The sequence below is a fragment of the Chanodichthys erythropterus genome, chromosome 24 (assembly GCF_024489055.1).
Source record: "Chanodichthys erythropterus isolate Z2021 chromosome 24, ASM2448905v1, whole genome shotgun sequence".
In the NCBI taxonomy this organism is placed as follows: Eukaryota; Metazoa; Chordata; class Actinopteri; order Cypriniformes; family Xenocyprididae; genus Chanodichthys; species Chanodichthys erythropterus.
In genome coordinates this window covers 10605986-10620158 of record NC_090244.1, presented here as the reverse complement: position 1 = coordinate 10620158, position 14173 = coordinate 10605986, and the positions used below count along the sequence as shown (strand labels likewise).

The 14173-nt window shown below is 38.1% G+C and overlaps 1 protein-coding gene across 13 annotated transcripts in view; it reads left to right on the top strand.

Annotated features, from left to right (window-relative positions):
* The window catches only part of akap13 (A-kinase anchoring protein 13), a 114027-nt gene extending 100990 nt beyond the window's left edge, over positions 1 to 13037 (top strand). For 6 of the 13 annotated variants that reach the window (XM_067379102.1, XM_067379101.1, XM_067379103.1 and 3 more), the window contains 10 exons: positions 123 to 304; positions 704 to 804; positions 1136 to 1318; positions 3145 to 3294; positions 3422 to 3492; positions 4430 to 4474; positions 4671 to 4721; positions 5357 to 5827; positions 7731 to 8043; positions 10548 to 13036. In XM_067379102.1, the coding sequence (XP_067235203.1) occupies positions 123 to 304; positions 704 to 804; positions 1136 to 1318; positions 3145 to 3294; positions 3422 to 3492; positions 4430 to 4474; positions 4671 to 4721; positions 5357 to 5827; positions 7731 to 8043; positions 10548 to 10606 (1626 nt within the window). In that variant the 3' untranslated portion in view covers positions 10607 to 13036. Of the gene's footprint in view, positions 1 to 122; positions 305 to 703; positions 805 to 1135; positions 1319 to 3144; positions 3295 to 3421; positions 3493 to 4429; positions 4475 to 4670; positions 4722 to 5356; positions 5828 to 7730; positions 8044 to 10547 lie in introns of all 13 variants that reach the window. The other 7 variants (XM_067379099.1, XM_067379097.1, XM_067379104.1 and 4 more) reach the window with 5 other exon arrangements.
* Positions 13038 to 14173: the final 1136 nt, after the last annotated feature.

The window sequence follows — 14173 nt, the reverse complement described above, 5'->3', positions numbered from 1 at the left end:
ATGCCTCTGCTTGTGACTCCCAGAACAGTGTTCATCAATAATACTTTACACTTTGTTGTTTGGATGCTGATCCAAACAATCTAGTGTCGTGTAATGCTCATCTTCTTGTTCTCCACTCTCAGGACCAGCGCTCCACCGTCATCTCTCTGCAGAAACTCATCTTGAGGGAAGTAGCCAATGAGGAGAAAGGTCTGTTCCTGATCACGGCTGGCATCGAGAAGCCTGAGATGGTAGAGGTGTATGCAAGCTCCAAAGAGGAGAGGAACACATGGATGCAGCTCATTCAGGAGGCCATGCAGTCAATGTGAGTCACGGTTTCTCATTTTATATACCAATATTAGATATTTAATTGTACCTCCTTAATTTTGTACTTAATTTCCCCTAATATATATATATATATATATATATATTTATATTTTTTTTTTTTTTTTTTTTTTTGGTGAACTTTTGCCATTATTAAAACCTTAATAACATCTTTAACATGCATATATTGCATTTATAATATACTGCGTTATAATATGCATATATATTTTTACAAATATACATTATAATGTTGTTATGCATTGTTTTGGGGTTTTATGTTTATTTAGATAAAATGATATAAATAATAATTAAAAATAACCATCTGCTTAACATAAAATAATTTTGACAAAAGACACTTTAAACATCACAATTTGTGAGAGTTGGTAGTCTTTCTTTACAGACTTTCGATTTCCTCCAGGGAGAAAGATGATGATGAAGGTGTGCCTAGTGAAAACGAAGAGGACAGGAGACTTCAGGAAGTCAAAGTCAAGGAGCTGAGAGGTACAGAATTACATTTTCCTTTCATTTTTTTTCTGTAGATATGGTTTGTTTGGGACGGGTTTAGAGGAAAAGGTTTATTAGGAACATAAAAATGCCCTGATATTTCCAGATTTTTCCAGAAATCTTAATGAAAATTACTTTTAAGGAGAAGCCACATTTTTAATGACTACAATATTTCATTGAGTAGAAATTGCTCTTTATGAGTGCAGTCTGTTTAAAAATTGTGGTGAATATAATGACTGAAAAAAATTACATTCAATGGTTCCAGCACTGCTGTTTGCACCCAAAATGAATGAAGTGAATTTTACGTTGCAATTTTATGTCTTTACAGATCAGCTGCACAAGAGGGATGAGCAAATCGTGACTTTACTGGAGGAGAAAGTGAAGTTGTTCAGGGACATGTGTGACTCTGGCGTACCTGACGAGACCAGCCTCCGCAACAGAATGCTATTCAGGGCCGCGCCCGATGACATCACCAAAGGGGAACCAATCATGAAGGAGGCTCTGAAGGAAGGTGAGACAACTAGTACAGTTATATAATGCTTATTATACAAGTCGGAAAAACACTGTGGTCGTCTTACAAACATATGGCAGCTAGTAAACTCTGGATACATGGGGAATATTTTTCTATGACTATCGCAGTCTTTTAGGGCTGAAATGTAGACATAATTTGGTTTTAAAATGACTCAATGAACTCGAGGGTGTTAGCAACATGTTGCGTCAGATCATAGTACAGCCCGCGCATATGTTCCCTGGCCAGTTACACAAGCTTTCTTAATACAAATCACATTTGTGAGTGTCACAGTCTCAGGAAAACTTCAGTACTTGGTTGTGTTTGTAGCAGATACTAGTTAAAACATAAAACTCAGTAAATAATTTCAAAAATGATTTATCATCTACAGCTCATATATATATATATATATATATATATATATATATATATATATATATATATATATATATATATATATATATATATATATATATATATATATATATATATATATATATATAATATTACTCCTAAAGACTCTAAATACAGGTGTAAATGGGGTCTCAACAATCTTTGTGTGAACTCAACGACACATCAAAGAGGCTCACTGATGCGTCGCCGACTCGATATCCTGTGGTTTCACGTGTCGACGAGCTACAGCCAATGAAATACACACTGATGTCTACGGAAGCAGCAATAAAAATCCATTCCAATAGCCTATAAATTGCTGACGTTTATTCATATCAGATACACATTGTGTAAGTAACTATAAAGCTCACTCACTCTAGTTCTCCCAGTTCACTGGCCACATGTATTTCAGGATAAATGGATGAATTCAGGTTATATATATTAAGATCAAGGTCATTACATAGGTTTTTAAAGGGATAGGTCACCCAAAAATGAAAATTTGATGTTTATCTAAGATGTAGGTGACTTTGTTTCTTCAGTAGAACACAAATGATGATTTTTAACTCCAACCGTTGCCGTCTGTCAGTCGTATAATGTGGGTCAATGGGAACTTCTTATATAAGAGTAAATAAAACTTGCTTAGACAAATCCAAATTAAAACCTGCGGCTCGTGATGACACATTGATGTTCTAAGACACAAAACGATTGGTTTGTGTGAGAAACCAAACAGTATTTATATAATTTTTTACCTCTAAAACACCACTATGTCCAACTGCATTCAGCATTCGCTTACACATATTTGAGAATCGAAATATCAGATAGTTGATGACAAGGTGAGAAAAGCAATACATCTGTCATATAGTGTGTGAATGCCAATTTCACTTTTCTGCTTTAAATATGTACTTTAAAATTTACTTCCATTAAAAGTGACTTACTGCATTCTATTTTTTATTTTTAAATTCCGAGGGACAAATAATTTTCAGTGGTAATAGACATTATGCTATTAACTTGTACTGATCCCGGAACATTTCTTTAAACAAACAAGCAAAACAACAATGAAAGCTGAATAAATTATGTTCCTGAACTGCATTTTAGAGTGCACTGAGCGAGAAATATCTTCAAAGTGCTGAGAAGACACATTGGCTTTGAATGTGGGAGTGATAGATAGTACTTGTCTCAGTTCATACAGCAAGTAGGAGTATTCATTAGGAGAACGTGGACATTTGCGGAATCGATACGTAAGGCTGATCTGATTCTGGAGGGCAGGAACAGATGATAATGGATTGCTTTAATGTTGCAGGTCAAGAACTGGAAAGAGTATTGATTACCGTCTCTTCCTCTCAGCATTTTGCGAGCTGTGGGTGTGTTTGATTTGTCTAGAAGCATCAAGTTGTTCACAAAACCCCAAAAACTTTAATTTCTGTTTAATTTTTTTGCAGTTGAGACATTACAGGTTCTGGTAAATGACAGTCTAGGAGGGGCGGTGCAGGATGGAGTATGTGCAGCGGGGCCTGTGACTTTGCCACGACGGGCGGAAACCTTTGGAGGCTTTGATAGTCACCAGATGAACAACATCTCAAAGAGTAAAGGTGGGTGTGTTTTACACATTTGTGTGTAAATGTGGGAGTGTGCGTGAGAGCGTTTTGTGATGACATTCATGTGCGTGGGTGTCTGTTCCAAGTGAGACTGACTGTCTTTGTGTTTGGTCTCCTGCAGATGGAGACAGAGAGGAGATGGAAGACTCCGCAGAGCTCCGCAGGACTGAGTCAGACAGCGTTCTAAAGAAGGTACAAACAGGGTCAAGACGGGCATATATATATATATATATATATGTGTGTGTGTGTGTGTGTGTGTGTGTGTGTGTGTGTGTGTGTGTGTGTGTGTGTGTGTGTGTGTGTGTGTGTGTGTGTGTGTGTGGGTGTGTGTGTGTGTGTGTGTGTGTGTGTGTGTGTCTATACACACAGTAGTCAACATTTGAAGTGGATCAAAAAAGTTCTTTATATATATATATATTGCATGCTTATTTATAAAAATACATTAAATACATTTTATATACTAAATATACACACAACTTTCAAGTCCAAATTAGTACTTCAAAATACTTTAATTTTGTTAAGAAATGTTAAGATGTCAAATAAGGAAATATTTAATATTCTACATGATTTCTACACCACTAATCAAAAAAAGCTAGTTAGTAATGCGGATGACATGATTGGTCAAATTAATAGAAAAAGGACTCCATCTTAAATATAAATATAATTATAATTAAATATAAATAATAATAATAATAACAATAATAAATTACATTTTATATAATATATACATATTTTGTAAGTGCATTATTTAAAAAGCTCTTACTGCTGTTCTAAAATGTATTCCCATTAACAACCTGATTCATGTTTAGTCATCAGTGCACCACCATATGCTCAAGCCATTAAGTGCTGAGCATCAGAATATATGTCCGCTGTAGCACTCATTACCTGAAATGAACTGTAGGTTTACACACACACTCATCATAGAACATAACTGTATAGTAACTAGATAACGAGGACACATAATCTGCCCCACAGCAGCAGATTAATGCGACCCATCATCACAGCCTCTTATTTCCGGCAGAGGCCTGCAGTTCCCTGTCGAAAAGCACATGGATTGCTGATTATTAATTTATGTACAGTACCCTCCTTCCCAGTGCATTGACCCGGTGACTGCCTCTCTTACCCACAGGCAAGCAACACCAACCCCCTGCTCATTCTCAAGAGGAGCAACGAGGTTCGTTTTTCAGTTTGAAAACGGCTCAGGATAGATTGTATATGATTATTGAATAATATATTTAAATGCATAGGTATATGCATTGTGTAATGAATAATATATTTAAATGCATAAAATCTACAGGAACAAAAAGTTAACTAGCCATCTACATCTAAAGAGATGCTTTCGTTTTCTCAATCCTTTTATCCTCCCACAGCAGGTTCTTCAGAGCGTGGCTCATCTTCATGACCTGCTGAACACATTACAGGTGAGTCATTCTCTTTTTTTGTCTTGTTATTTCTCGCTCACTGCTCTGTTCAGGCCAGGAGCTCTCATCCCCAGCATGACAGAAGGTGCATGAAAAGAAATGACATTTCCAAATGCAGGGGTTTATTTTGCGGGCTTGTAATCAAGCAGAGTGCATTATTATGTATTAAGATGCACTCTGATAGATTTGAACCACTGTTGACCTTAAGTGGGTGATTATCAGCCTTTTCCCGGGACAGGTGCTCTGTGGCCACCAGATATATGGGGCCTAATTCATCTGAATTTGGGTTTTGCACCTTAATATTCTTAGTGTTGGGGAAAGTTACTTTTAAAAGTAATGGATTACAATATTGCGTTACTCCCTTAAAAAGTAACTAATTGCATTACTTAGAATAAATTGGGAAAAAAGTAATTTGTTACTTATTTGAAAAAGTAACTTCAAAAGTAATGTTACTTTACTAGTTACTTGAAAAAGTAATCAGATTACGTAACTCAAGTTACTTGTAATGCGTTACCACCAAACATAAAATTTTCTCATTTAAAGCTCAATTTTCGAACACTTTCCGGTTTAGAGTTTTACCTCTTTCCTATTTGCATGCAAATTAAAACTCTTTGCTTTTCTCACCTCCAACATAGGCTGTTGTCGTCCAGCAAGACACCTTCATCGAGGACCAACGGCACTCCCTGAACGAACGCCCCCAGCCCTCTTCACGTCACCCGTCCGTCTCCTCTACCTCCTCCTCTTCCTCTTCCTCGTCACGGCCCAGCTCGCTAATTGAGCAGGAGAAACAGCGGAGCCTGGAGAAGCAGCGGCAGGAAGTCGCCAGTCTCCAGAAGCAGCAGGCTGCCCACGCAGAAGAGAGGAAGCGCAGGGAAAAAGAGTGGGAAGCACGTGAGCGGGAACTGACCCAGAGGGAGTCGCAGCTGCAGACCCAAGAGGAAGAGATGCAGAGGAGATGCAAAGAGCTGGATGAGGAGAAACAAGACCTCCAGAGTAAAAAAGAGGAGTATCAGAGAGACCTGGCACGGCTTAGAGATGGCCAGAAGAAACTGGAGAGAGAACGAGAGCAAGTGCAGAGGGAAGCAGAGCAGATCGGACAAACAGAGGTGAGGCTGAAGGTCAACGAAGATACTGTTATTTACTCACCCTCATGTCATTCATAATATCTTGGCCACTCTTTTCAATATGAATATGATGAATGAGAAAGAACTTGGGCTTCATAAAGGAAATGTAATGTATTCCTGGGAATTTTCAGCATCATAACTATCATTAGATCCTTCAGAAATTAAAATGCGATTTGCTGCTCATTTCTCATTATTATCAATGCTGGAAACAGTATTTTTGTGAAAACTGATACATTTTTTCAGGATTCTTCAAAAGAACAGCATTTATTTGAAAAAGAAAACATTTTAATAACATTACAAATGTCTTTACTGTCACTTTTGATCAATTTAATGCATCCTTGCTGAATAAAACTATTATTTCTTTAAAACTGACTGACTTTTGAACAGTAGTGTATATTTCAAGTCATACAATAGCTTTTTGAGAGGAACAAATTGGAATTTAAGTGATTATTCACTTAAAATCCACCCTATATCTTGCTTTAGTGTGTTCGTGAAAGTTCATTAGAGAAGACACCTCTGATTGGCCATTGTGTTCACACGCTCATCAGATATGTCTGTGATTGGCTACAATGATCAATGCTTCAAGAGCGTTGTAAATAGCCAGCCATCTATGACGCTCTTCATTGACACCACTGTAGCCAATCACAGACATATCCGATGAGTGCATGAACACAATGGCCAATCAGAGGTTCAGTCCCCATTCATTATATGTAATAATAAGGAAAAAAGTGACCCTTAAAGGGTTAGTTCACCCAAAAATGAAAATTTTGTCATTTATTGATCACCCTCATGCCATTCCACACCCGTAAGACCTTCATTAATATTCAAACACAAATTAAGATATTTTAGTTGAAATCCGATGGCTCCGTGAGGCCTCCATAGGAAGCAATGACATTTCCTCTCTCAAGATCCATAAAGGTACTAAAAACATATTTAAATCAGTTCATGTGAGTACAGTGGTTCAATATTAATATTATAAAGCGAAGAGAATATTTTTGGAGCGCCAAAAAAACCCAAAATAACGACTTATTTAGTGATGGCCGATTTCAAAACACTGATTCATTTGTGCTCTGATGCTTCATGAAGCAGTGTATCGAATCATGATTCGGATCGCGTGTCAAACTGCCAGCGGCTGAAATCACGTGACTTTGGCGCTACGAACAACAAATATTGAACCACTGTACTCACATGAACTGATTTAAATATATTTTTAGTACATTAATGGATCTTGAGAGAGGAAATGTAATTGCTCCCTATGGAGGCCTCACGGAGCCATCAAGATTTCAACTAAAATACCTTAATTTGTGTTCCGAAGATTAACGAAGGTTTTACAGGTGTGGAACGGCATGAGGGTGAGTAATAAATTACAGAATTTTCATTTTTGGGTGAACTAACCCTTTAATTTTTCCTTTTGCGTTCCACGAAAGAAAGTCACACTGGTTAGGAATGACATGAGGGTGAGGACAGAATTATTTTTCAACTGAACATTTTCATCAGTGCTTCAGTTTTCTATATAATCTGAATGGTAATATGTTGAAGATGCATTTGTATGTCATTATTCTGTGATGGTACAGTAGACTTGCACTATGTAACATTGATTAGTTGAGAAAATAGATAATCTTTTCCATTCCGCCCCAAATTTACATAACTGTTCTGTAATTTTGTGGAAACAAAAGTCCTACACATTTGAATTGTACCATCTCGTCTTTAACATGATCTTAAATTATAGTTCCTTTTTCCTAAAACCTCAAAATGATTTGAAACTTAATAACAGTCGGAGTAACTTCTCTTCCTCTTTAGCTAAAAAGTGGTTCTTCTGTTTGTTTATGTTTAAATAAATTTTCATGTTACCAAAGACCTTTTTTTTCTGCATCGTCATCTGCAGGCACTGAGGAAGAACCGGACTCCATCCACAACGTCCGAGGACTCCTCAAAGTTCCAGAGCACTGGTTCACTGGACCGTGACCCCTCAGAGGTGGAGCTCTCCTCCTCCCCATCTGCCAGAGACTTCCTGTCCCGCATGGACTCCAAACGCAAAGGGAAGAACCTCAATCCATTCTCCTCCAATTCAAGCCAGAAAGGCCAGAACAGCGAGGCGCAGAGCCAGATGCCCAGCCGCCTGCTACAGCTGGCCAAGCCCAAGGAGAAGAAGGATAAGAAGAAGAAGAAGGGAAAAGGGCAGCAGAGCCAGACTGCAGGTAGAGTGAAAATCGAAAATCTACTTACAGGTCTTGAAATGAATCTCGAAATTCAGAATTCTCAAATACCCCTTTTCCACCAAGGCAGTTTGAGTGCTGGTTCGGAGCCAGAGTCTAGTTTCAAATCAGTTCTTTGTCTTTCGACATACAAAGCACCAGCTCCGAACCAGGAAAAGTGGTTCGTAAGTAGCACCAAAACGTTGCTGGGCTAGAAGTAAGAACCGCTTGCGTCAGGGGCTGGGGGCGGGGTTACCGTGACCAACAAGACACCTGTGACCGCCATTTTTGAAATAGCAGCTAATCGAGCTAATAGCAGCTCGATTGTAATCTCTGTCTTTATACAAATTAGGGCGAGCCGTGTTTGGATGCCGATTCGCAAAGCCATGAGCATCAACAGTAGTGAAACATCCGCAATTGTTGATAGAAGGCTTGTTCGAGATGCATCGGAGCAGCGTGGACCGATTTGGCGGGTGCCGCGGATCCGCGGGAGTGTTTGTAGAGCAAACGACTCCTTGTGCTTTTGGATCGTTCTCGCGGAGCTTTGATGTCATGCGCCGATCGCTATGCGAGAAGCCGATGCATCTCAAACAAGCCTGGTGTGTTTGTGTTTGGCGCTGCAGCGCTAGCTTTGCTGTGAACGTATGCAGTGACGTAAGACCTGGCTCTGTGCTGCTCTCTAGCCCGTGGAAAGGCAAGCCGGTTCTTAGAAGGCTCGTCAGTTGAACCAACTCCAGACTGGCACTAGCACTAGCTCTGAACTAGTACCCGGTTCGTGCTGGTGGAAAAGGGGTAAAAATGAGTCTTGAAAAGTCCCGTTCACACAGCAACTTACAGTAGCATCTCGAACACTGTCTCTATGAACGTGCAACGGGAGTCAAGCCCGTATTCTCTTACCTTTAACCATAGCGAACAGTGAAAAGTAATAGAAAAGATGACGTCCAAAAAACTGATCAGTTTTGACATAAGAATTCAATCACTTGTTTCTGCTTTTTTGCCTGTTTTGATCGGAGATTCTGTACTCTTTCAGAAGTTGCGTAATAGCGCCCCCTATCGTATAACAGTGGAAGCAAGGAAAGCTGGACAATTCCGTCAATGGCAGGGAAAGAGTTAGCACAGCAGCTTTTATATCTGAGTCGCTGCGCATAGAACACAAAACTAACGGGAGCAGCTCCGGTGGAGAACAGTGACTGGATCTAGACACACAGCTCACAACTCCATCACTGTAAAGGCCAATTCACACCGCACAGGCAAACGCCAACAAACAAGTCGTTTTGTGAAAATAACTCATGTTCACACTGCCCCAGCAGACACCAACAAATGCTGATTGAACATGGTCAGTCAGGCGAAAACAAACTCCAACCAACTCCAATAGACGCCAACGTGTTTGTTGGCATTTGTCTGTGCGGTGTGAATTGGCCTTAAGTTGCCAAAAGTACACGTCGTAGGGACACATTCGTGCAGCGCAGAGCAACTCTCTCGCACTGTATGACGAGACAGACAACAAGTTTGAGTTCACACAGCAAGAATCTTCAGAGAATGCGGTTGTGAGTACTGAAAATGTACAGGTGTGAGTTCGGTTATAGAATGTGGTTGTCTGTGTGTGAACGTAACCGCATTAAGGACTCAAATAAGGACTGAGAAACATATTCTGTTGCTGTGTGAACATGACCACTTTGCACAATTCATCTGTGCATGATATTCTATTCTAATATTAAAATATCTATAACTTTCTCCAGCTCTGAAACCATTTTCTGCTGATTTAACTGCACATGGGTGGTGAGAAATATTAACCAAAATGATTACATTTGTATCCGTAATACTTGATAATTTTACAATCCAGTATTTTCATATAATTATGAAACGTATAAATGAATCGTTTTTCTCAAGCACCCGATTTTTTTTATTATTATTTCGCTCCTTTGTTTAATGTATTTTTTATTATTTAATTAAATTTTCTTTATAGATAGATAATTAAATTTTTTTAAAATTATTTAATATTTTAAATTTTTGTTTGATTTATTTATCCTCTTAATTTTAATGTTTTATGTGTGAATATTATTTAATGTAATTGTATATAGATTTTTTTGTGTGTGAAGTTTGTGAGAAGATTTATTTAATGTAATTTTATAAATATAAAAAAAGTGGGTTATTTGTTTTTATTATTTAATATTTTAGTGCTCACACAGCATTAAGCAACTTACTTCTATTATTTATTTGACACAAAATCATGAATTAAGCAGGATAATGTACAATCAGTTACGTTTCGCAATAATGACCGGCTGACTAAACATTTTCCTTAATATATCCGCTTTTTCCAATCCGTAAAACCCCTGAAAGATAAAATAAACTCCCAGCCTACACTATAATTATAGCACTAAGTATTGTTTTTCATTTCGAAATATGACACATTACATAAGTTCAGTGCGTTGCGAATGCGATTTCATGTCGTCATTGTGACTACTTATAAAAGGCTCCAAAGTTAACTAGTTCTTGTGTCTTTGCAGATTCTCAGAGCACTGTGGTTCCAGGCGCGACCCCGGACGGAGAGATCTTTTTCTGCTGATTCGGCCCCCTCTTCATCTTCCACTATCCCATAATGCCTCCATGCAGGGCTGCCAGTCTCTGGTTGTGGACTTGTAAACCAGAGTTAGAAGCACATACCTGTGGTCTTGATGGGCGTCAGGCCTGGACAGGAAGTTTAAACTGATCATTTCCTGTGACCTGATTTTCAGCAGCCAGCGTACTGCACAGTGCCTTCCATCCCTCACATACACCCAGAACGATTTTTTGGGGAACAGTGCGTGTCGGATAAGGCGCTTTTTCCACACACGGACTTCCTGTGAAAATTAAAAAGAGATTTACACCAGCAAGTGGCATCACGCTAGGAGAACGGCCGCTTTGAAAGCTCTCTGAAGGACATTTGACTAATGAAGATACTAATCATCAAAGTGAGTGAACTCAAATGCCAGTTTGCAATGCAGTGACTAAGTTTCTACACGTTTCCATCTTTTTTCTTTCACCCCCATCATGTTACTATGTGCCTCACTAATACTTTCTGCAAACAAACCGAAACAAGTCTTTTGGACCAGACTTGGTTTAAATACAGTCATAGGGTTTTAAAAGGTCACAAAATGCCTTTAATGTATAAAAGGGATGCATATAAAAACATTTTAGTGAGCACAACAGAAATGAAAGCGCAAAAGAGCATATTGCCGTAAGAAATGTTATTTTTGTTTTAATTTATTGGTTTTGTTAATCACGTTTCCATCCCTAAATGACTGTAAGAGAGAATGAAAATGTGTTTCACTGAAAAGACGGTTTTGTTGTGACTCTAAAGGCTTCACAGACCCCACAGAATTTGTTTTCTTCTTGTAAACCTCAATGCAATTTTAATCCTTAGCACTTTATAAACACATGTCAAGTGGGAAAAAATGGCTGGCTTTAAAACGAGACAATCGATCAGCTCCACTTAACTGGTAAACAGCCTCCTTTGTATCTGCGAGGTTTTATTTGATAATCTTTTACTGTACCATATGAATGTTCTGTAAATTTGTTCAACCAAACACAAAGCTAGCTTTCACGTAAGCTACCAAAAGAGCGGGTGTTTTCAACTGCAGTATTTTTTTTTTATTTTTTTTTTACTATTATTAAACACAAATTGAACGAGATGAGGGAATCAGCTTTACAGTATGTAGGCTAACAAATTACCACAAAGTATCTCAAATGCAGTTCAACGCTCAATTTCAAGCCAGAAATGATGGATTTGACAGACCAATGTGGTAAAAGTATGATTATACATTGTGTTTGTGTATTAAACGCCTGGTTTGTACCCTCTAATCACTAGATTTTAGTCAGTCAAAAAGCCCTCGCCTGCTGGCCAGGCTAACCGTTCTGTTGAACATAAGGAAATATTTTAAGAAATGGGAAATTATGCAGATAAAAGTGTTTAATTTAAGCTTTCTGCTCTGTTTTTAGTTTCTTGCCATTAAACTTCTACCTAACACACCTTTCTAATGCATCAGAGTGATAAATGTCTCATGATTCATTTATCGATCAGTTCCCCGTGACCTCTTGGGACTTAATTCATACGTCCGAGAGATTTTTATGATCCGTCAGCATATTCCCACAAAGGAAATGTAGCTGCTGACGCCGACATTCTGCATGCTGTTATGTTGTTGTGGTGCTAAACTGAGAATTGAAATGCCTTAACCAACAGAGGGCGCTGTGGCGATGTTCATCCTCTATCATTTCTTTAGTCCCACCTGAAGCGTCAACTCTTCAAAGTTCAAAGTCAACAAACGCCTTGTTTTGGCGTTTAAATTTGAATACTCGGCTGATGGTCGTATTTTTTTTACTTGCCTTAAATATTCCATAAGTCCTGCAGTATTTGTCAGTTCCTTTTATATCGCCAAATCCTCCTTCAGGGAAACGTATAATTCAAGATGAATTATTACTAGCACATTACTAGCTACTGGGAAGTTTTCGCGCTCATTTGATAGATTGGCTGCCAGGAGAAATGCACTAAAGAAGAATCCAAATTGTCACGTTAATGCAAATCAGACTTGGTCTGCTACAGGCAGTGGGCCTTATATTGACGCTATATTTAATTTAAAATGATCACAAATTAAATTAAAGAAACACACTGCTTTTATCCCTCACAGCCTCGTTTTTATTCACAAAAAAATAAACATGGCGTCTACCCTCATTAGGTTCATGGTTACTAAGAGGTACCATAATTTCTTATCAAATTTTGTGTAAAAAAAAGGGGGCAAAATACCACATTTTTTGTAAATATCTGTAATGTAAAAAAATTGGTAAAAGTATTAATTATGGATTTTCTTTTTTGTGCTTTGATTTAAAGCTTTTTATAACTAGCTTTATTTATCAGCATTCTCTGTTGGGAGATATGAAAAATGTACATTTAAAAAAAAAAAAACTTAATAAATGATTATTGTACTTGTACATGTGCCTGTCTCTTATTTATTTATTTGCTCTGGTAAAATTTCTGTATGGGAATGAATATTAATATTATTAGATATTAATATATAACTATAATATATTAAATATAAAATCTATTTAATATATAAATATCGATTTATATATATAATGTATATGTATATATGTTGAAACAATTTTTTTTTCTCATTTTAATAAAATGAAAACAACTTTCAAATCACATGAGCCAATATTTTATTCACAATAGAACATGGATAACAAATGTTTAAACTGAGAAATTGTACAATTTTATGCACAAAATGAGCTTTCATATTTGATGCCTGTTACAGGTTTCAAAATAGTTTACCATTGCATCTTTTCAAAACAGTTTGAAGACGTCTGGGCATCAAGGTTATGATTTTCTGGAGTTTTGGTGTTAAAATTTGGTCCCATTCTTGCCTGATATAGGTTTCCCTCTGCTGAAGAGTTTGTGGTCGTCTTTGACATAATTTTCTCTATAGGTGACTATATAGCTCTGGACTGCAGTCAGGCCAGTTCAGCACCCGGACTCTTCTATGACGAAGCCATGCTGTTGTAATTGCTGCAGTATGTGGTTTTGCTGAAGGTCTTCCCTGAAATAGACATCGTCTGGAGGGGAGCATATGTTGCTCTAAAACCTTTATATACCGTTCAACATTCATAGTGCCTTCCAAAACATTCAAGCTAGCCATACCGTGCACCCCCATACCATCAGAGATGCTGGCTTTTGAACTGAACATTGATAACACGCTGGAAGGCTTCCCTCCTCTTTAGCCCGGAGGAAACGACGTCCGCGATTTCCAACAAGAATGTCAAATTTAGACTCGTCTGACCACAGAAAACTTTTCCACTTTGAAACAGTAGGCCTACATTTTAAATGAGCCTTGGCCCACAGGACACGACGGCGCTTCTGGACCGTGTTCACTAGGGGTGTAACGATTCACTCGATGCATCGATTACAAATCCTGATCTTGAAACATGTTTTTTGAATCGTGAATCGTTTATTCTGGCCGCGGCTGCACTTTACCGTCTTTCACTGGATTGCGCTCGCGCTCTGTCCATATAGTCCACGTTTTAGCTCTCCTCAGGACGGCCACTGCTGTTCACGTGAGCATATGACCGCTCTCTATCAAGACAGCAATAGTCCTGAGTCAAA